General features: G+C 37.9%; 2 protein-coding genes across 9 annotated transcripts in view; one reads left to right on the top strand and one right to left on the bottom strand.

The window, feature by feature from the left end:
* LOC109397126 (whirlin) overlaps nt 1-23512 on the bottom strand; it is a 343758-nt gene that overhangs the window by 71673 nt on the left and 248573 nt on the right. The gene's annotated exons all lie outside the window — the stretch shown is intronic.
* Nucleotides 7221-11756, top strand: LOC134291773 (protein hunchback-like). Its single transcript, XM_062859936.1, has 2 exons — nt 7221-8315; nt 9309-11756. The coding sequence occupies exon 2, from the start codon at nt 9311-9313 to the stop codon at nt 11333-11335; it is 2025 nt and encodes a 674-aa protein (XP_062715920.1). The 5' UTR covers nt 7221-8315; nt 9309-9310; the 3' UTR covers nt 11336-11756.

Here is a 23512-nt window from a genome sequence, read left to right as displayed (position 1 = left end):
ATTTTCACTTATTTTGTTGGCACTGTACTGGAGTATTCAATTAGGCAGTTTTAGATTTAAAAATTCCAACCAGACATTTCGCTTAGCAAAAACTACAGACACAGAACGAACCAAATGATGTTTCCCCTGAAGATGGCAATGATCATTTCCGAAACTTAGGGACGATTTAAAACCGTTGTCGTTCCATAGAGTTAGTTGACTGAATAACCGAGAAATTCAACATTCAGTTAATTCCTTAGAGTTTTTGAAAAACAGGAACATCTGAAGGGACACAAGGAAAATTCATGAACAAATCTGAGGAAAATTTTCGGAAGTATTTCCTTGAGAATCCCCTGGTGCAATGCGTAACAAAATTTCTGGGGATATTTTTGGAAAATAAATACCGGAGAAATCTCCTAATAACAAACATAAAAGATTTTTTATAGGAATTCCTAGAGGGGCACATTTAGAATCCTTGAGGTATCATTGGTAGAAATCTTTTAGAAATTTCTGAGAAACTACATAAAGGAATATTCGGAAGGAATTTTCGAAAAACATTTGTTTACATTTATGCACGAATCTCAAGAATGATTTCTGCAGGAATCTCTGGAGGGATTTCTAAAATAAATTCCTGCAGCATTTCTGTCGGATCCTTGAAAGAGTCTCTGAAGGATAATTTGGGAGCCATTCGGAAGAAATCCATTAAGAATGTTCTACTACTTTATAAAAGAATTCCTGGAGCTTTGGATAATTTTCTAAAGAAATCCGTGCAACATTTTCAGAAGCCATCCATAGAACACTTTTTTTGGGAGTTCTAAAAGACATTTCTGGAGGAAATGATAGAGCCTGAAAGACTTCCTTGAAGGCTTTGGGAAAGAATCTCCAGCAGAACAATTTCCTGAGCATTCTTTGTAGGATTTTCTAAATAAATGTCAGGAAGAAATTCTGAAACGATTCTGAGAAGAGTTTTCAAAGAATATTCTGAACGAATTTCTTCAAGAATCTCAGGATTTTTTTAAAATCTGTGAAAGATTTTCAATATGAAATCCATCCTGATTTCAGAAAGAATGCGTGAACAAATTATTCTAAAAATCTATCTAAAGGAATCATTTGAGATTTTAAAGAAACCTGTAGAGAAAACTGAAGAGTTTCCCAAACTTGTCGGAGCTTTCGCCCCCTTAAAGATGGCAAAACAAATGTTTACTACCCTAAGTTTGATTTTTTTAAACAAAATTTTAAACATCAAATAACGCTAAAATCTCCTAATAATGATGATTGTATAGGTCTTCGTCAAAAATATTTGCAGTTTTGTCGTTTATTTTTTTTAATAAGACATCGCACCAAGAAAATTTCAAAAGTTATATCGTAAATAACATTCAGTTCTATATTTTTTAATATTTTTATGAAAATATGACTTCCGTATACACATTTTGAGGAATACGATAAGGCATTCCATGATTCAGATTTAAAAAAGCCATCCTGTTTTTTGGATAGAATCTTCAAAATTAAACAAACAATATGACTTAATCTAAATTTAGGTAACCCCATAATAAATTTAATAAATATAAATGTTGCGAAATTTTAAAATTTTTATTACAAAGTTTGACAAAAGCTATGAAGTTCTAAGGGAACTGTAACACAAAGGATATAAGGATGCTAAGTAGTTAAGGTCAAGGTTGTTAGAAACTAAAGATGGCTGCCACCATGGCCGCCACACAATTCCTTCAAAACTTCAAGAGCACAAATCTGCAAGCCAACGAGACTGAAAATGTTACTTGTTGCTTGCTCACTCGCCAAAAACATTGTGTAACATTTTCAGCCGGATATCCCGATTTGTGCTCACAAAAACATGAGGCAAAATGCAGAATTTGGAAAGTAGACGTAAGGCACCTTCACCTACAATACTCCAAAAATATTTCATGAAGTGTGGCAAATTTCAGCAATCCAAGCAGTAATCTTGCTTTGATATTAGGAGGAAGTTATATCTCGAATAATTACTTTTAACCCTCTAATACCCAAATTTTTGATTTTGATCTAAATATCATTTTTCGTCATCTAGAATCGATTTAAACATGTTTTGGAAGATAATTCTTTTTAATTCTCGATTTCGTGAATTTCAGTTTTTGATTTTTCTAATTTTTATTTTTGAACATCCCCACACTTTTATATTTTTCCTGGAAGCCAATTTGGGGAACGGATTTTTTGAGATGAAAACATTTTGAGATTTTATGATTATTGTTGAAATATTATTATTTTAAATTTTTTCACAGAAAATTTTATTTTCCGTGTAATTTTAAGGAAAATAATTTTAGAGTGTATTTCATTCCCTTAAACTGTTAAACAAGGATAGAATGATTTGGGAAAAAAATTTATTGTAGCGATTCAATACAAAATAAACAATGACTTCTAAAAGGTGACTAAAACATCAATTTTTCAATGGTTTTTAAAAAATATAAATACGCTTTATAATACACCAAAAACCATTGTGAGATACACAGAACAGTCCTAAATATCAGCCAAAAATATAAAAAAAATGATTTTCCACGAAACGAAAATTACAAAAATGCTCAAACTATACCCCGTCTAAAGGCGGGATTGGGTATTAGAGGGTTAACTGAAAAAATCTGTAAAATTGAAAACAAAATTAAATCATAAGCTTAATTTTAGATTTTCAATAGCAGATTAAAGTTCTTTCAGGAAATCCAAAAACAAAACAAAAGGTTCGAAAATTTTGGTAAAAAACAAACAAAAAGTTTGAAGACATTAGTGATAGCAAAGCTAATAGCAACTTAAACACTCCACTAAATATTTGAAGACAGATATCAGGACACAAAAGTATTTTGAACTAGAGGCCAGAGAAAGAATACCAGAGAGAAATTTAAATTTTATCATGATCAGTCAGACAGTGTACTTCTTGAATCACGTCTGAAGATTAGGAGTGCATGCCAAATTTGCGATCAACATCAAACGATTCCGACAAAAGAATCATTAAAGTTACTATCATACCTACTATTTGAAAACGAGAAATAACAGGTATGATGAGATTTTTTGTGTACTATATCGTGATGTCAAGTTAAAATTTCCAGCCTGTATACGAGTACTCAGCGAAAATAGGAATTTTAAGATTTTGAGTCAACATAGTTGTGAAATGAAGGATGTGTGCCGGTAAATTAGTCGTCGGAAAGCCTTAACTGAGCTGAGGTTGTTGTCAAATTATTACTATATTTTATTAAAGACACTTTACCAAATAAGTTGGCATTCGTGTCCATATGTTGTCAAATGAAAATGAGTAGATGCTTCCTTTTAGACCAAATGTCCGTTCGACCAAACGTCTTTAGACCAAATGTCACAGAGTTTCTTATAGAGGAACTCTATTTTTTTCACCTTTCATCCTTTTTTCCTTACGGCGTTTTAGCATTTGACGTTTTGTCACACATTTTTTTTTTACATTCCTCCAGAATTTTTTATTTTTCTTAGAATTTACCCAGTAATTCCTGCTAAAAATCTACTTCATGATTCTTCAGGAATACTTGCAAGGATTCCTCCAAGAACACTGTTTGTATTCATTTAGCAATTACACTGGAACCTCTTTTTATGCACATGGCTGGGACTGCATAAAATTAAAATGCATAAAAAGAGGGAAATTTATGCATAAATTAAGTTTGGGCTTTAATTAGAGAATCTAGTTCGCGAGAACAGGTCTTGCTCCTGGGCAGTTGAGGTAGGGCTAAGGGGGTTTGCAGAAAGTTCCCAGAGAGCCCAAAAAGGGGGTTCCGAGGGGCTTCATGGGCGTTTTAAGGGGTTGTTTCGGGAGATTTGAGGAGCCTTTTAAGGGTGTTCTGTCAAGATTTTTTGGTGTTTTAGGGATTATGGGGAATTCTCAGGTATTTCAATAGTATTAAGTAGGGTTCAGGGGCGTTCCAAGAGGCTTCAGGGGCAGTTCAATGGATCTCAGGAGCCTTTCAAAGGCGTTGCAAGAGGTTTGAGGGGCGCTTCAAGGTATTTCAGAGTCTGCTCTGAAACTTCCTGAAATGTCTCCAAAATCCCTCTTAAACCCCCTCGGACCCCAAGTAATGCACCCGAGAGGCCACAACCCCCCCCCCCCCGAAAACTCCTCCGTAATGCTTTCGTAACGCCTCTTAATCCCACAGAAAATGATCTGAAACGTCCGGAAATGCCTTCAAAATCCCCCTTAAACCCCATCGGACCCCATGTAACGCACTTGAAAAGCTTCGAACACCCTGAAAACTCTTCCGTAACGCTTCAGTGACGCCTCTGAATCACGCCTGAAATGGTCTGAAACATCCTGAAATGCCTCCAAAAATCCTCCAAAACCAAAACCTCTAAAAACGCCTCCGTAACGCCTCTGAAACCAGCCTAAAATGTTCTTAGACTTCCTGAAATGACTCCGAATTCTTTTTAAGACCCACGAGGACCCCGTGCAACGCATATGAGACCTTCAGAAACACCCACAAACGAACCTGTATAACCTTCCTTTGCTTTCCTCTGTGAGCGAGCACCCCTTGGCCGACGTTGCAATAGTTCTCGTCATTCTTAAATATTCTTATGCACAATATTGTTTCTGAGTAGCTTTCCCTCTTTCTATGCAGAGCATAAAAAAGGTGTATAAATTAAAAGTGCATAAAAATAACATGCATAAAAAGAGGTTTTAGTGTACTCTTATGAGCATTTACTGAAGAATTCCAAGCTGAAATTGTTTGACAAATTACAGCAAAAAATCCTGAAGAAAACTTAGTAGAAATATCTGGAGAAATCCTAGCAAGATCTTCTGTTGGTTTTCTAAGAGAAATTCTAAAAAAAAGAGAGAAATGTGAAAAAAATCACCAGAGCAATTTCTAAAGCAATCCTTCGAGGAAACAAAGGAAAGATTCACATAGGAATAATTTGAAAAACATCTGGAGCAAGAATTCGCATCAGACATTGGTGGGGGAATTTCAAGAGGATTTTTCCAAAGATTTTACCATGGATTTCTCCAAGAGTCCTTCTAGGTATTCCTCCGTGGATTTCTGCAAGAGCTTCGTCAGGAATTCTTGTAGGTAATCCTCAAGGAATGTCCAAAAGAATTTCCACAGAAATTCCTTTTGTGATTTCTACAGGGATTTTTAAAAAGATTCCTCCACAATTTCAACTTGGATATACTCCAAGGATGCCTGCTTGGTTTCCTCCAAAAACTTCTCATGTGATTCCTCCAGAGATTTTCTCAAGGATTCCTTCAGGGATTTCCCTTGGAGCTTATCCAGAATCTTTTGTGGGATTACCCCTAGAAATTCTTGCTGGAATTTCTCCAAATATTATTGATGAGATACATGCAGCAAACCCTACTGCAACTTCTCCATTCATATACAAATTCACCCAGAGAACTTTTTAGGGATTGTCTTAAAATTCCTATATGAATTCTTTCTAGAAATTTCTCTTCGTATTCTTACTGGAAGTCCTCTACAAATTCATTGATAACATCTGTTGAAATTGCCCCTGGAATGTTGCTGGGATCTCTGCAGGCATTCGTGGTAGGAATCCTCCAAGAAGTCTTGCTAAGAATCTTCAAGCAATTCCCGCTGCAAATCGTCGGAGGACTAATAAAAGTAGCAACTGCAGAAATAGCATCTGAAAAAATGCTTTATGAAATCCGAAAAGACTTCCTAGAGCAATCTTCGAAAAAAAAAATCCCAAAAAACTCTCTTTCCGGAGGAATTCTTGAAGAAATTCATGAAGGAATCCCAGCAGAAACTTGCAGCAAAACCAACTAATGTCTGGAGGGATTCCAATAGGTTCTCTAAAAAAAAATCTCCACCAATCCCTCGTAGAATTCCTCCAGGATTATCTTCTGGGATTCCTGCAAAAATGATTTCTTCAAGTATTCCTTTTTTTCTTTTTTTCCTTCTAAACCATGGGGTTAAGGCCGTCGTCTACAACAGTAGTAAAAGCCAGGACTACTCTCTTCTTGACCCACTAAAACACATTCCTATGGTCGCCAAACCCTTCGTCTCTCCGCAACCACCAAGAAGGCATTGCTTCAGAGAGGAACTAGTGCGCATCGCACCCTCAAGGTTAGCTGCGTAGCCTGCAGCAACAAGCATCGATGACTCGCTTTGTAGAGCCCATCACGGTAGCATGCTGGCGCTTAGCCAGTTTCCCTAGTGGTCCTCACCACTCACCACAGTATTCCTCTAGAAATAGCTCTTTGTAGTCCAGTAATTACTGCTGGGATTCCCTTAGGAAATCTTCGGGAATTCTTGCTGAGAATTCTCAAGGCTTTACAATAGGGTTATCTGCCATCTCCAGTGATGCATTGTTGTGTGGGGTAATAACAGGCTGGATTCATGGGTGAACGCGCTTCAATGCCATCCGTCAAGTATTGCAGAAATGCCGCGAATACAACGTGCCCACACATCACTTATTCATCAATTTCAAATCGGCGTATGATACAATCGATCGAGAACAGCTATAGCAGATTATGCACGAATACGGATTCCCGGATACACTGCTACGAGTGATCAAGGCAACGATGGATCGAGTGATAGGCGTAGTTCGAGTATCAGGGATACTCTCAAGTCCCTTCGAATCTCGCAGAGGGTTACAGCAAGGTGATGGTCTTTTGTACTTGCTGTTTAACATTGCTTTAAAAAGTGTAATAAGGAGAGCGGGGATAAACACGAGTTGAACGATTTTCACAAAGTCCGTTCCAGGGAGGAATCACCGCACTCGCCACCCCGAATTTCTATCGACGGTGATGAAATCAAGGCTGTTGAAGAATTGGTGTACTTGAGCTCACTGGTGGCCGCCGACTACGACTCCAGCAGAGAAATTCAGAGACGCATTGTGACAAAAAATCGTGCTGATTCAGAAACCATTTCAAAAAAATGTTATTTTCTATTGAAAATCCTTAGTACTGTATATCAGGAAGATCCAAAGATCCTCAATAGAAAAAAATATGGTGCAACCCCTTCGGGCTATCATCTTGATCATACATGGAATTATACAATCATTTGCCCGATCTACAATGTCTTATAATTTTTTATTAGGATGTCGAGCAGAATTGATTCTAAGGATTTCTTAATTATTTTAATCAAAGATTTTCCTGGTAATTCTACAAGCTGTTCCAGAACATTCTTCAAGAATTTCTTGAAGTTACCTAAAATACAATTTTTTCAGACTTTGCTTCATAAGCTAAAATAAAATAATAGTTTCATTTTTTCCATCTCAATTATTGTTATGTGCTTACTCAGAAGCAACATCCCCACCATCCACCCTTTGCTTCCGAATCATTTTTACCCACACGTTTCCCTCAATGAATGACCATGTGCTAACCATTATCATTTTTTCGTTTTTCCAATTTTTCTCCACCTCCCTAAACCCAAAACATTACCGTCGTCGTCGTCCACGAATTACCCACTCCCTCCAGCAACCAATCCGATCCTATATGTGCTGTCTCCTGAAGTTCAATGTTACTGCTTCTGTCTGACTGAGTGAGACTGACCCTTACGCACTTCCCGATTCTTCTCTCTGTGTATTGGTAGCACTCTGAGTTCCGCCACTTCATTCATCCCTCTTGGGAAAGAATCCACCCGAAAAAAAGTATAATACAATCACCATCACTTTCGATTTCGTTGTTCCCCGCGTTCCGATTCGGTTCACGTGCAACCACTCACTTTGAGAGCTGGGCCCTGGCCCTAGTCCTACCACCACCACTCATAGTCACTCCGAGTGTAACTGCGCCTATGTCGTATAGGATTTCTTGCTGCAATTGCTTGCCTTTTTTGCTTGTTCCTTCTTTCGAGCCAGCATTTCCCCCGTTCCGTTCGTTCGTCGTCGTCGTCGTCGTCGCCGCCGCCGCCACTGCTACCACCACCGACGTCGATGAGGGTCATCCCGAAAAATAGAACTTCAATGCACTCGTCACCGCCGTCGGGGTCACACATTATCGGAAGAAAAAAAAATCTCGGATCAGTTTTTACAGTCATTGCAACGAGCGAGGAGGTGACACGAGCGACTCGGTCCGAAGAATAGCGCGAGCGGTGTCGAACGGGATCAAATTGCGTGACGATTGGGGACGTTTTGGGTGATTTTTTGTATTGCGCGAGGAAGAGTTATCTGGATTTTTTACTGGGAAAGTGACTTGATAAGTGGTGTTAGGTAGTGTGAAATACAAAGAAGACGATTCAGCGAAAAGGATTACCGGGATTCATCTGACATATAAAGTGATTGGAGTGCCTAACGGAACAGTTGAAGTGGATTTTGGATATTTGACGATCAGAATGAACAGTTGCTGACGAGTTCGAGAACAATTTAAGTGACTTCAGCAGTGACCCATCAAGGTAAGAACCGACGAGGTCAACTCTTTGCCCGTTACAGAACACGAGATTTTCCTGGAATCTTTTTTACGACCGGTCAGTTTGACTTGTGGCAAAAACGTCTACCTAGAGTAAATAAAAAAAAAGCAAACACGAGGCGTTGCGAACCCCTAGAGGTAGAAAAGTCACTTTCTCCGGGGCGATTCGTCCTGCATGTTTTGCCCAAACCGAAACTAGAGCAATTGTTGTTGTTTTCGATTTGGGAAGACAATTACCCCGTTTCTTCGGAGCACAACGAGAGGAGGGTCTTTTACGAGCTGCCGGGTGACTGTTTTATTGCTCCCTAGACCCGGCCGATGAATATTCAAATGAGGTCGTAAACCGAGAGAGACTTGGTGTTTTTTTTCGGTGGGATGGATGCAAGATTGTTTTCTTTTGATGATTTGTCCCTTTTTGCCGTAGGATGGGATCGAGTGACTTTCGGTTTTTCGAGAGATCAACTGTAAAGCAATAAATTTGATGAACCCCTGCTTTAAAGAGAGTTGTTGTTGGATTGGTTATGAGAGGCAATCCTTTAAAATACACATTTATTGGGTGTTGTTTGAAGGAAATTTGATGACCGTTTCAAGAAAATGTTTACAAACCGTTATGCCAACGAGGCTAAAACTGTTGGCGACAATTTTCCTGGGAAGGCTCAGGCAAAAAACGACGCTCAGATTCTTCCCCTTTATCGATTTTCCGACCCTTCCAAATGGCAAAAAAAGCAGTCCAAAGAAAGGGAAAACTCGCATTGAATCCATGCGGCCTCATCCCACAGTCCATGGTAAATAAAAAGCTCTCGTGATGAAAATAAAAATAATCGTCCTTTCGGCTATGTGTGTGCGGAAATCCTTTGCAGCACATAGGAACGTAATTTTTGTTTGTGGGGGAGTCACCCTCGTAGAACGCAAAAATATCCGCCGTCGGGAATATGGCGAGTTTTATTAATGGCTTTTCTCTCTGTCCATCCCCTTACAGAAATGCAGAACTTCAGCTCAATCATGGCCAGTTCGTTGGTTCAACATCATCAGCAGCAACAGCAACATCAATCGCAGCAACAACAGTCTAGTGGAAACAGTTGGTACGATATGACCATCAAGTCGGAACCGATGGAAGCATCGAATAACTATGGTCAGCAATACCCAAGTCATCATCATCTTCATCACCATCATCATCAGCAAGATACGCCGATGACCCACTCGAGCCCGACATCTCCCCAAAGTGTAGACAGCATGGACTCGATGAGTAGTCGTGGTCAGTACTACGAGACAAAACCTTCGAATGGGATGATCCATGGGTTCAATCCACTCGGGTTCAACCCGTTAACTCCACCTGGATATGCTGGATTGTTTGTTCCACCTCAAACGCAGTTAGCGAGACAGACAACTCCTAATCGAAGTTATGTTAAACAAGAATCCAGCTACGTAACATCTACGCTTACTCCAACGCACACCCCGCCTATGGACGTAACTCCACCGAAGTCCCCCAAAGAAAGTGCTGGAACACCAGAAAAGGAGGATGACAACGGCTCAGAGTGCGGAGAGTCTTACGATGGCAGCGAAGACGAAGATGGAATCAGAAAGCCGAAAATCAACTCCCACGGCAAGGTCAAGAAGTTTAAATGCAAACAGTGCGACTTCGTAGCAGTGACAAAGCTCAGCTTCTGGGAACATACCCGAGGTCACATAAAGCCGGAGAAGATGCTGACCTGCCCCAAGTGTCCTTTCGTAACCGAGTACAAGCACCACCTGGAGTACCACCTGAGGAATCACCAGCGATCCAAACCATTCCAATGCCCCAAGTGTAGCTACAGCTGTGTCAACAAGTCTATGCTCAACTCCCATATGAAGTCCCACTCCAACGTGTTCCAGTACCGCTGCGCTGACTGCAACTACGCCACCAAGTACTGTCATTCCCTCAAACTACACCTCCGGAAGTACTCCCACAAACCGGACGTAGTTCTAAACCTGGACGGAACACCCAACCCGCTGCCCATCATCGATGTCTACGGCACCCGCCGAGGGCCTAAAATTAAATCACAAAAAACTCAACCTCCAAAATCAGAAAACCACCAGCCACAACTCCCCGCCCAAACCCCGCTAACTCCCCAGTCCCACCAAACCAACCCCATTCAATCGGCCTTCACTCCCCCCAGTTCCCAACCCACAAACCTCTCACGAACCCTCCTCCCGCACCAACTGCTCCCGAACCCACTGGCCAACATGTTCAAAAACGCCGCCTCCAACAACCTCTCCCTCTTCCCGTACCTTAACCTCAACTTCCAGATGTTCGCCGACCAGCAAGCCGCCATGGCCCAACTCTCGCCCAACTTCCACCAACACCTCTCCTCTCACCTCACCGACAAACTCACCAGCGAAGACTCTTCCGAACCACCCTCCAAGTCCTCCTCCATCTCCCCAAGCTCCCCCCTCCGTAACCCATCCACCACCCTCAGCGAGGAACTCCTCAAGCAAATCACGGCCGCCGCCGCTGACAGTTCCAACCTGAAATCCTCGGAAACCGACTCTGAACCCGCACCTCCCCCTCCCGAAGACCTCTCCGCACCTCAGACACCCCCCACCAAGTCCACTCCTGTCCCACCACCCTCCCTTCCCACCAGCTCCGGCAAAAGCCGCCGCAAAGGCCGCGCCTTCAAACTCGAACGCCTGTCCGACTTCACCAAGGCCCTCGAGTCCGCACCGGCCCCAATGGACCAATCGGACGACGAACACTCCAACACCTCCACCGCCCTGAATCCCCCTACCCATCCGTCCACCACCACCACGGTCGACACCTCCGTACAAACCTGCCCGGAAACACCCCCGCCACCTACGGCTCGAACCTTCGAGTGCAAGTACTGTGACATCAGCTTCCGGGACGACGTCCTCTACACGATCCACATGGGCTACCACGGGTACGACGAGGTCTTCAAGTGCAACATGTGCGGCGAGCGGAGCGACGACCGGATCGGGTTCTTCCTGCACATCGCGCGGAAGGCACACTGATGATCTAGTCTCGCTAGTGTTGTTGTGGCGGAAATCCAACGATCGAAGAAGCAGAAGACTGAAACCTGTTCTAGTTGTTAAGCGTGTGTGTGTGTGATGTCAATCGTAACGAACGAGCAAAGAATCAAAACAAATTTACTCAAGGGATTAAGATTACCTGATAAGACCAAATAAGTGCATGTCGAACATTATTGTAAAAAGTTTAGGGAAATTTGTAAAACATTCAGGAAATCCGAGCATAAAATCAAAGAATAGGTTAAGGACAGGACAAATTAGATCGTAAGAAAAGAAAGCTTCTAAGCTGTTGTTTATAAAATCCAAAAAAATGAAGGGCAAAAGTCCTTCAAAAAACTTGTTGTGTAATTCCATAGTTGCTAGATTAAGACCCGTCATGTACCTTTTTACCATATTTATAAACGAAAACGATCAATAAATTATTTGAAACTTACACACATTGTAGTTCACACCGCTTTGAAAACCATCTGAAATTCAAAATAAGTTTTATGGCAGTTTTAAAACCCTCTTCAAAGACAATTAGACTTCAAATAGTTGCTTGGATTGCTAACAAACTTTTATGGTTTACATTCAATCAATTTGCAAGCCAAGATTGCTCTTGCACCTTCTCTGAGTAGCTGATGTTGAATATCCAACATAGGCAGCTCACATTTTCGAACCGTCACCGAAGGAATTCGACGATTTCCTCCACGAAATCAATCAAGAAATACCAGAAGTTTGACGGGGCACGACCCCTACCCGGTTTTCACCGTTGACCCCATCGAAGATGTGTCACAAACGTATAATTTACACTTTTTTTTTCTTATTATGCTTTCTGCTGTTGCTGCACCCCTGAGAAACAAAAATGCATCCTAAGAAAACGACACATCATTACCCGAAGGGGCCAGAATGCCAAGGGCTGGCACGTGCGAAACTATTTAGGACCCTAAGATTTAGGAAAGATATTTTCAAGTTATTTCCCGGTTTTGATTTTTAACGGAGATGTTTCCCAGCGAAGAACAAAGATCACAATTTTATGCAGTCTGATTTGAATATTATGCAGCAACAAGAGGGATTGATCTTTGCTGCCTTTGTGGTACTAACGTAACAATCACATTCGATGAGAGGGGATCTTGTTCTTTGAGTTGAGATCGAGTATTGAGTTTGTACACGGTTGGCTGAAGGCGAAAATGGGATTGTGGTTTATGGCACGCGTTTGCTGTCATATCGATTTGTGAACATAATCTGAATAAAAAAAACTCAGGGCGTTTGCAATACAAAAGCATAAAAATAATAGACTAGAGCAGCACAAGTCAAAAGATTTGGTCGCTAGTTGCATATGCGTTAAATTTCTGGGGTAGAATCGTCGTCGAGGTTACATCAAGTTACTCTCTAAGTACCTAACAAGCATTATTGTTGTACAACAGCTGAATAAACGATCTTCAACTTGATTTTCAAAATTTAAGCTGAATAAGCTGTTATTCAGCTATCATCGTTAGCCATGTCTTGAGGTCAAACAAATCAAAAATTAACTTTCAGTAGGAGCGTCCCCCATATAGCCGAGGCGGTAAACGCACGGGTATTCAGCATGACCATGCAGAGGGTTCGATTCTCGGTCGGTCCAGGATCTTTTCGTTAAGGAAATTTCCTTGACTTCCTTGGGCATAGAGTATCTTCGTGCCTGCCACACGATATACACATGCAAAATGGTCATTGGCAGAGGAAGCTCTCAGTTAATAACTGTGGAAGTGCTCATAGAACACTAAGCTGAGAAGCAGGCTTTGTCCCAGTGAGGACGTTACGCCAAGAAGAGGAGAGAGAGGAGGAGGAGCGTCCCCACAAATATAAAAAACAACCGACGTTTTTTTTTATTTTTTTTTTGTACTGCCATATCAATTATTGATGCTTGGTCTACTTTATAAAGTCATCTAAGTGTTTTTTTTGTAGTTTTTGCGTCCTTCAGACCCGTGTTTCGTATTTTCAGTAAATAAAACTCGGAAAGGCATCACCTAGTATATGCAACATGTTTTATGTTATATGTAAAACTACTATTATTAATTAATGTTTCTGACAGTAAAACAAATAAAAATAGATCCCTGATGAAGGTCCAAATTGGGATCGAAACGTTGAAGCCAAGAAAATAAATTCGTAGACCAATTTATTAAGACTGCAAGCCAGACCATAGTTCGTTATAAATATACTAGCAGACCCAACGTGGCTAGCCACGTTCCGTAGTAGTAGTTTTTTATACAATCAAGAAAATCCTAGAATCTCCTAGAAGGAATTTTCTAGAAGCTTTCTTGTGCATATATGAAATATTTCACTCAGCATGGTGAACCTCTTTGGAAAGCGCCATATACTATTACATATCCAAAATTGGCTTGTATATTACTGTTGTAGGGTTCTTATTCATAGAAAGAAAGAAACTTCTAGATCTTTCTACGGGATTGATGCAGCGATGTATCAAGAAAAAATAAAACAATAATGCAGCGATACACTAATGTAGCGATGCAACAATATGATACACCAATGTAAAACTACAACAATGCACCAATATACGACGGAACAATGGAAAGATAACCACGTGAAACAGTTCAACGAAACATTTCAAACTTGTCAGAAGAACGGACAACTTTGGGATTTCATATCTATGATTTTTATTCCCAGAATCTTCTAGAAGGAAATTTTTTTTTTAGTTCATCTCGGGACCCACGCTTTGCTTCCCTTCCGAAGGAAGAACTCACTATTTTGTGAGTTTGTCGGGAGTGGGATTCGATCCCAGGTCCTCGGCGTGATAGTCAAGTGTTCTAACCATCACACCAGATCCGCTCCAGAAGGAAACTTTTTTAAAGATTCCACGAAAGCTATTACATCGATGCATATGTGAAAAATTTCACAGCATTGGGCATCTCATCGGGAAGCGCCAGGAGGTATACTTCCAAGCATCCACCTTTTTGACTGTAAATGACTGTTGTAGGGGTCTGATCAATAGAATGGAAAGAAAATTCTAGAAACTGCTGAACAATGCTTTAAAAATACTACGATGCATTGATGTACGACAAATGCAGCGATGCACCAATGCAACGATGCACCAATGCAATGATGCATCAATGCGCTGTTGCACCAATCCAACGATGTACATATGCAACGATGCAGCTATGCAACGATGAACCAATGCAGTGAGGCACCAATGCAGGGATGCACCAAGTCAACATAGGTACAATGCTACAGTGTTATGATTATTGTAGCTTTCATTCTGTGAAACATTTCAATGAAACATTTCAAAGCGTGACGGAAGGACAGACAACTCTGGGATTTTATATATATGATGAAACTTGGGTACCGTTCAATGGGGCAACTTTGATAATGCGGGTAATTTTGATAGTGCAGCGGGCATTGTATATTGTATCTTATAACTATGATTCCTTCAACTACAAAAATACGGTTACTTAGAAAAAATGTTAGCAACATTTGCTGAAAAACTTTTTTTTTTATTTCTTTATTATAGAGATCTCTGCTGTAAAACTTGAGACATCTTCCAAGGATACTTACAAATAAAACAAATATTTCGGGAAATCTTTCAGAAATTCGTCACGGGATTTCTTCAGAAATTGGTTCAAGCATTACCCTACAAATTCCTCCTGAAACCCCACTACGGGCTCTTAAAAATGTATCAAAGATTGATTCGAAAATTTTCTCCAGGATTTTCAATAATTCCTCATGGATACATTTAGGAATCATTAAAACATTCTCCAAGTATTTCTTCGGAAATTCTTCCGGCGATTTCTAAAGAAAATCTTACAGGGAATTTTTAAGAAATTCTGCCATGAATGCCTACGGAGATTCCCCCGAGAAATCCTTCAGGAATTCTTCCACTGATTTCTAAAGAAAACTATTACAGGTCGGACTCGATTATCCGGAGTCGGGTTCGGATACTTCTCAAACATATATCTGAGGAACGAAATGATCTATAAAGCTGAAATTTTGACATTTTGTCAAGCCAACTTTGATTAGTGATCAGTCAAAATTTCAACTTCTTACAACACTCCGTTTGCGAGATACTATTTTGGGAAGCGCCAGAACTCGACTCCGGATAATCGAGTCCGACCTGTAGTTTGCTTTAGAATTTTCTACAAAGTTTTCTAAAGATTACCTAATTTCTGAAGGAATTTTTCATAAAATCTTCCCTGGATTACTTTGGAAAATTCAGGAATTCCTTTCGGAAAGTCTTCCACAGATTTTTTTTTCTATAAATTATTTAGAATATCTTTCATTGATTGCTTCAGAATTTTCTCCAGAAGTTCCTTCAAAATTTTCGTCAGAGGATCCCCTAGAAATTTCTCCAAAGAAATACCTCTAGTAAAGCTTCAATGGGTTTCGTAAAAAAAGCCTCCATAGATATTTTTTTCCAGGAATCCAAACGAGAATTCTTGCAAAAAATCATTCTCAAGCTTTCTGCGTTTCTCTTTCAGAATTAAAGGTTTCTCCTGAAATTTCTTCAAGGATTTCTTTAGATAATCTTCCACAGATTCAACAATACTTAAAAAGATTCCTTCAGAAATTCTTCCATAGACTGTTTTAAAAATATTCCTAGTGCTTCCTTCAAATATTCCTCTATATATTTCCAAGCATTACAAGTCCATGAATTCTTCTATGGATTTCTTCGGAAGTTAGTCCAACGATACCTTCAGAAATTACTCCAGTAATTGGGTCTTAAAATCTGCCAAGGTTTTTTTATAGGAACTCCTCCAGTAATTATTTTTAGAAATTCTTCCAGGGATTATTGAACAAATTTCTAAACAGATTGCTTCAGATATTCCCTCATGAATTTCTTCAAGAATTTTTAGAATTGATTTCTGTGGATTCCTTCTGGAACTTCATCGCGTATTCCTTCCGAATTTCATACAGATATTTCTTTAGAAATCCTTTCTAAGATTTGGTTAATAAATTCCCAAGCAACACACATGTTATATAAGAGTTTTGACAGCGCAAGTTTTGGTTGTATAGAAGTTAATTCGACGTTATTTCAACATTGTGTTAGAATTATGTAAAATAAACTTCTATACAACCAAAACTTTCGCTGCCGTAACTGATATATAACATGTGTGTTGCTTGGGTTGCCTCAGTGGTTCAGAAAACTCTTCAGATATTCATTCAAGTGATTTGCACAGGCACTCTAGGAATTCCATTGAAAAAAGCCCTGAAATTTCATCAGGAATTCATCCAGAAAATCCTGCAGGAATTGCTTTAGAGATTCTTATTTTATTACTTTTAGAGATTCAAACGGGAATTCCTCCAGAGATCCCAACCAGTAGTACTTCATACGAAGATTCCTTCAGGATTTCCTCCAGAAATTTTTACGCCATTTCGTCTAAGGATAACTCCAAAAATTTTACAACGAATGCTTTATGAAGTTTGAAAATATTTCCTAGGAATTTGAAATCCCCTTAGGAATATCTCAAGAGTTTTCTCTATGGATCTTTTCATACGCTTACCTATGCATTTCTCGAGGTATTCATGATTTAATTCAGAAATTTGTTCTAACATTTCTCCAGGAATGTTTTCAGAAAATCCTCTCCAAGGATTTCTTTGGGAATTTTCCTACAAATTTCTCAAGAACTTTGTCTTTACGAATTCCACCAAGGGTTTCCCGAGAAGTTTCTCCAGGTTATTCTCTAGAAAGTTCTTAAGAAATTATTTCTGGGATTCCTCCAAGAATTTATCTGAGATTTCTTTGGAAATTCCTCCAGAGATTCATGCTAAAGTACTTCCTAAGATTTCTACCGGGATTCTATTGAAGATTTCTTCAGTAATTCCTTCATGGTTTCGTTCAAAAATTCCTGTTGAGATTGCTTCTGAAATTCCTTCCGGGAGAAATTTTTAGCTCTCTCAAGAGACTTATTTCGCATTTGAGTGTGGAATTACCCCACTAAAATACCTTAAATAATGATAAAAAATCTTCAGAATTTGCTTGCAGAACATTGCTTGAAAAATGCTATGGAATATATTCTGGAATTATTTCTCCATGAATCGTTAAGAGGGAAAAAAACTTTCTAAAGGAAGGTGTTAATATAAACAGAGCAATTCCTGAAGGAATAACTATTGGAGACAACCCTAGAGGAACTTGCAAAAAAGTCTTTTGAAAATTTTCTAGAGAAGTTTTCAAATAAACGCCAGAACAAAATTCATAATAAATGGAGTATTACCTGAAGAATTCTCTTTAGAAATTCAAACAACATTTCTGAAAGAATCTCTGAATCTTTGTGTTAAAAATCTCTTGGAATTGCTTCTTTTGAAGAAACGTTTGGAGAAATTCCTGAAGAAACCACAGGAATTTCTAGAAGAATTCTCGGATATATACAAAAAAGAGTCCTGGAAAAAATTCTGACAATATTTCTGGAGCCATTCCCTTAGAAATGTTTGAATCATGAACTTGTGTAGCAATCCTTGGATTGTCAAAATTGGATAATTAGACGGAGCCATCCTGCTATTACCTAACGAAGTGTGGTTTATTGTTCAAAAGTTGTTAAAACTAAAAATTCCAAAAATAATTTTATGTCACCGATTTTCAATCCCTGGGTCGTTTTGGAATTAAAATTCAGGATATCACATTTTTCCAAAGTATCGTTAAAAGTTTTTTTTAAATAATTTTATTTTTTTTCTTCTTTTGACACAAAATCCTATCTTAAGGACAGTATAACATTTCGATTGGTCGTCCAATTTTAAATATCTTAGCATGAAATTTGAAACTGAATTTTGTTCACTTTCGTGCATAGTTTTAATTAAAATAGATTTTTTTTATTTTCATAGAACAATATAAAAGACTGCAGCTTTAATTCTTTAAGGTGTTGAATTAAAAAAAAATGCATGTTCGAAATGTAAGGCGAAAATTTGTTGCGCAGAAAAATATTATTTTTTGCATGAAAACTTGGACAGCCTTTTTTTTAGATATTATTTGTGTGTATTTTAACAGACGCTTATTCTAGAATCGTACCTGCGGAGACAGTTTTGGAAACTTCCAGTGGATATTCTACAAAAATCTTTTCAAACATTTCAAATTTTTTAGGAAATTCCTAATCCTAAATCTTTTTCAAATTCCTAGGAATTATTCCTTGAGAAATTACTCAATAAATTCGTATAATAAAATACTGGAGAGTTTAATTTAACGTATCCTTGAACAAAATGTCGGAAAAGTTTCTGAGAAAATCCACGGAGGAATAACTCTGATTTTTTTTTAAGAAACGACTGTACAAATGCATGCAAATCTGACGAAATTCCTTAAGACACTCCTTCGGCAGTTTCCAGTGGAATCCCTGCAGAAATATCGAAAGAAACCCTGAAACACTTCGTGCAGGGATATCTGTACGAATTCCATTAGGAATTTCTTTAAAAATCTGATGAAACCGCCGAAGGTGTTTCCAAAGAATTGTTAGAATTTCCAAAGCATTCCATGGAAATTCCTTGGAGAAATTTTTGAAGAAGTCATTAAAGAAATATCTGAAAGACTCTCTGCAAGACTTTTTAGGGAGATGAAAGAAGAAATGTTATGTAGGAGTTCCAGGAGTATTTCTGAAAGAATTTATGGAAGATTATCTGAAATAATCCCAGAAGTAATTTCTAGAGGAATTTACGATGCAATTTTAGATGGAATTTATGATAGATTTTCAGATTGAATCCTTGAAAGTGTTTAGGAAAAATCCATAGTAGAATTAATGAGAGAAACTTCAAAAGAATTCCTGATGAGCCCTTGAAGCATTTTCTCTAGAAATTGTTGGAAGAACTCATGAATGAAACTTTGGAGATACATCTGAAAAAAAAACTGGTTTTCTTAAGGAATCGCTGGAAGAATTTCTGATCGAACATGTGTATGATTTCCCGAAACAATTCTTGGCGAATTTTCGGAATCCATGGAGGAATTCCTGTTGGAGTTCATGGATTTCCTGGATGGATTTCTTTGTATAAGAGATTGAGAGGAATTTTGGACAACGCCGGAGAAGTTTCTAGAAAAAAATCTAGATGAAATTTGGTGAAGCAATCCATGGAAGATTTTTTGAGAATCACATGAGAAAGACTGCAGCATTTTCCAAAGGAACACATGGAGTAATTATAGAATGCTCCATGAAACAAGAACTCATTTACTTGGAGAAATTTTTGGAGAAATCTGCAGAATAGTTCCAAAGAAAACCCTTGAAGATTTTCTGAAAGAATACCTGAAGAAATTCCTGCTGGAATCACTGAAAAAATCATGCAAGAATCTCCAAAGGAATCTCTGCAAAAAATATTCTGAGAAATTGCTGGACACATTTATTAGGTAATTTCCAATGAAAATTTCTGAAGGTAGCTCGTGAAGGAATATCTATATGAATACACACAGAAATCCTTTGACTTCTTTTTTTTTTTTTGATAAACTGGTGCAAGATTTTGCCAAAAAAAAATTGGACGAATGTCTGGAAGGCTTTTTAAAGGAACTCTAGAAAAAAAAATATGGAAGAATCTCACATAGAATTTCTTGAGGAATTTTTGGGTGAATTTCCAAAACATCGTTTCGTTTTATTGGGTCATTGAACAGTCATTTGTCTCTCAACGGAATTTACAAAGGAATTCCTACAGTTATTTATGGAGAAAACATTGTATCATTTCTTAGATCCCTGAAAGATTTTCTCAAGGAATCGGTGGAAGAATGTATCTTGGGAACTTTGGTGTAATTTCTAAAGGACTTTTAAACATGTTTCAGAATTTTTAATTTTCGTAGGAACTCGCTGGTTGCTGTTAGTCCGACGTTTGGATCTGGAGCGAATGAATGATGAATCGCATACAATAATAGAGAGCAATCCCTATTATTCTTAACCACTCATAGGGAAAGAATCCCTGGAGAAATGTTTGGGGTAACCCATGGAAGATGCTCAAGAAGTGTCTTTAAAACTATTTTTAAAGGTTTTTGTGAAGGGTTTCATTGAGTAATTCCTGGAGAAATTTCAAGAGAAATTTCTGAACGGATGATTTTCTTGAAGAAGATTAGAAAATAATTCATAGAAGAAATTTGGAGGAATTTCTATAGACATCTATAATTTTGGAAAATATTTGAAGGATTCTCTGGATATTTTTTTTCTGAAGAAATCCGTGCAAGACTCGCCTGGAGGATTTTCTGAAAGAATTTCTGGAGGATTTTCCAACAGAATCTAAAAAAGTATTCTTAAAAATACTTTTGGAATGTGTTTACAAAAAATACTTTATGAAATTTGTAGGCGAAATTACAGCGAATCTTCTGAAGAAGCTCTGAAGGAATTTTAAAAGAAATTACTGGAAGAATTTCTGAAACAACCAATGGAAGGCTTGCGAAATTTCTGAAAGATTTCCGATGATTTTTTTTTTTAAGAAATCAACATTTTTCAAAGGAATCCCCGGAGAAATTTCTCAAAACACATCTATTGGAATTTCTAAAAAAGTCCCAGAAAAAACGTCTGAAAAAATCTTTGGACAAAGTTTCAAAGTTATTCCTAGAATATTGATGTTCTTTGGAATTCCTGAGGTTAGAACAAATAATTTCAAAAATAAAAAAAAAAAAAAACAATATTCCGAAACTTTTTATTACAAACGGCACATGTTTTTAATTGTATCAAGAAAGGAATTGAAATTAATAGAAAAACATGATTGTTTTTGATACAGAAGGGAGAAATATTTCCAATATCACAATAAGTTTTATGTGTATGGGGACGAGAAAAAAATCAGAAGAGAAATGTTGTATTTATATTGGCATAAAAATAGCGCAAAAAAAAACAAATAAAACCACATGGCATTGGCATTTTAATGTCTTAGAAAGACAATTTGCATAATCAGTTCACCATTTTTACTCTAACTTACTTTTGAGAAAGGACTAGGCAAAAAATCATAGTTTTAAATGTGTCATGAATGGTTTGTTCGATTTATGTGCTACCTTCGGCAATATTTTAGGCAAATCATGGGGTTTTGTGGAAAATATAAACAACTTATCGTGATATTAGGTAGAGGAAAATCTGCTCTAGTTAGTGGTAATAGATTACATTAATAATGGGAAATACATTCGCTTTGGTTGATGTGCCCTTTTTAAAGGTTATTCTATAAGGTTTGAATTAAATTGCACTGTTGGTCAAGTTTAAGAAACGGTGGACAGAAACTTAAAATAATAAAAAGATGGGTTTTTGAAAACTTGCTGAAATGGGGAAGTGGAACCATATCGGCAGGGCTTCTATTTTGGGCACTTTTCCGATACAACTTGGTCAATTGTAAACCAATTGACGCAATTTTTGGAACACGATGAGATGCGTATGATATCAAGCTGCGTACAAGATTGCAGATCAATTGGTTTGGAATTGACTAATTTATAGCGAAAAACTGCCAAAAATACCAGCCACTGCCCAAGTTGTTCGGTACCCCACGTTTTTAGAATTAAAGTATACATTTACAAAATAGATGTACAGCAAAATTTTGCTGAATGCTACCGTTTCCGAGATACTAAAGATAGAGGAATCGTTTGCAATTCCAGAGCTGTTTCAGTTTATATAATAGGGTAAGGGGTGGCGGATCTGGAAGCCACTCTTTTTCAGGAATTCCACCACCTTTTTCTCTCTGTGTTAACATAAGGTCTTATATGATGTTGACAATGAGGCTAAAGTGGATGCGTTATAACTACATACATTTTATACGCGATTGAATAAAAGTGTTTTCGTTTATAACCACTTTGGCATCATATTAAATATGGGTCATTCCACGCCAAGTGACCGACCGCTTGCAACCGACCATCACGGATTTGAACCAAATTTGGTTGAAACATTTGTTTAGATGGAAAAAGAAAAAATCCAAATTTTGGTGCCGATCGGATCGCCCCTCGGCCCGTGGCAGCACCCCTCGTTTTGGCCGATATGAAAATTATCATCTCTTTCTTTTATTTTTATCATTGAAACGATTGCACATACACATTTTCGACCTTCGGCTTTTTTAAAGGAAATCGTTCAGGGAATCCAGAAAAAATATTATTTTTTTGATACAATGTTGCCAGATATCATAATTTTCAATTTTAAAACTAAAAATCGATTTTTCTCAAAATAAGTATATTTTGATTTTAAAAATTTTGATTCCATCGTGTTTTTCAGACGTTTTTCTATCGAAAAAGCTTAACACCCCAAGGTAATTTGCGTCGTTCCTGAGATATAGCGTTTTTAAGAAAAAATATTCATTTTTTCATATAGAGTATCATATAAAATCAGGTGCAAATTTATAAATTTCGTAAAAAAAACATTGTTTGATGCCATATAATCACGTTTTGTGCTGATTTGAACAATATCGAGTATAAAAAGGATTAAAAAAATTGTGACAGTGTTGCAAGTTTACCTTTTTTATTATAACATGAAACTTAACCTTCAAGTGTTTGACAATGTACATGTTATTTTGAAAAATCGCAACATGTGTGTTGCAAGATGTGTGAGCAAGATAAAAACAATACACATCTTCTCTAACGACCCTGTTGTTGACCTTTTCTTCACAGACAAACAGACGTAACACCTAGACAAATTTTCGCGAAAATCCATCGCCTAGTTCACACTAGGTGAAACGTATAACGCTTAGAAAAATGATGTGCGCATCTCTGGTTGTGAAAGCTACAACTATAAAGGTTTAAAAAGATCGTTAAAACCGTGGTCGTTGGAATTTTTTCCAATGTTACGTCTGTTTGTCTGTGTTTTCTTGTTTATGGTCCTATCTGACAAAATGACCCGATAATTGACAGTTATTGTTAGTTTGATAGTTAGCAATGAAAAAAAAATGGTTTATTGGAAAAGATGAGGATAAATTGTTAAAATATAAAATGTATCTATTGTGAAATTCGTTTCAATTGTCATTTTATTCATTTCAACGATGTTGTAGATGGAAGTGTTGCCACACATGTCATTTTTATAGTAAACATCTAATTTACACGAAAGCTTTCGTAAATAGATAACACCAAATAAAAACAAATGATTTCTGTTTTTTATACATGACGAGCACATTTGGCAACACTGCATGAGTATGAGCATAGATGGCAACACAATTCATAATTGCTACTCCATGGTTAATCGCAGCGAACGATTGTCGCTTTAGTTTGTGTGTTTGCTTATCAGCGACGACAGCAGCCACTTCGATCACTCACCAGCATTCCTCACCATTCGCCAT

The sequence above is a fragment of the Aedes albopictus genome, chromosome 3 (assembly GCF_035046485.1).
Source record: "Aedes albopictus strain Foshan chromosome 3, AalbF5, whole genome shotgun sequence".
Lineage (NCBI taxonomy): Eukaryota > Metazoa > Arthropoda > Insecta > Diptera > Culicidae > Aedes > Aedes albopictus.
This window is presented reverse-complemented; position numbering and strand designations above follow the sequence as displayed.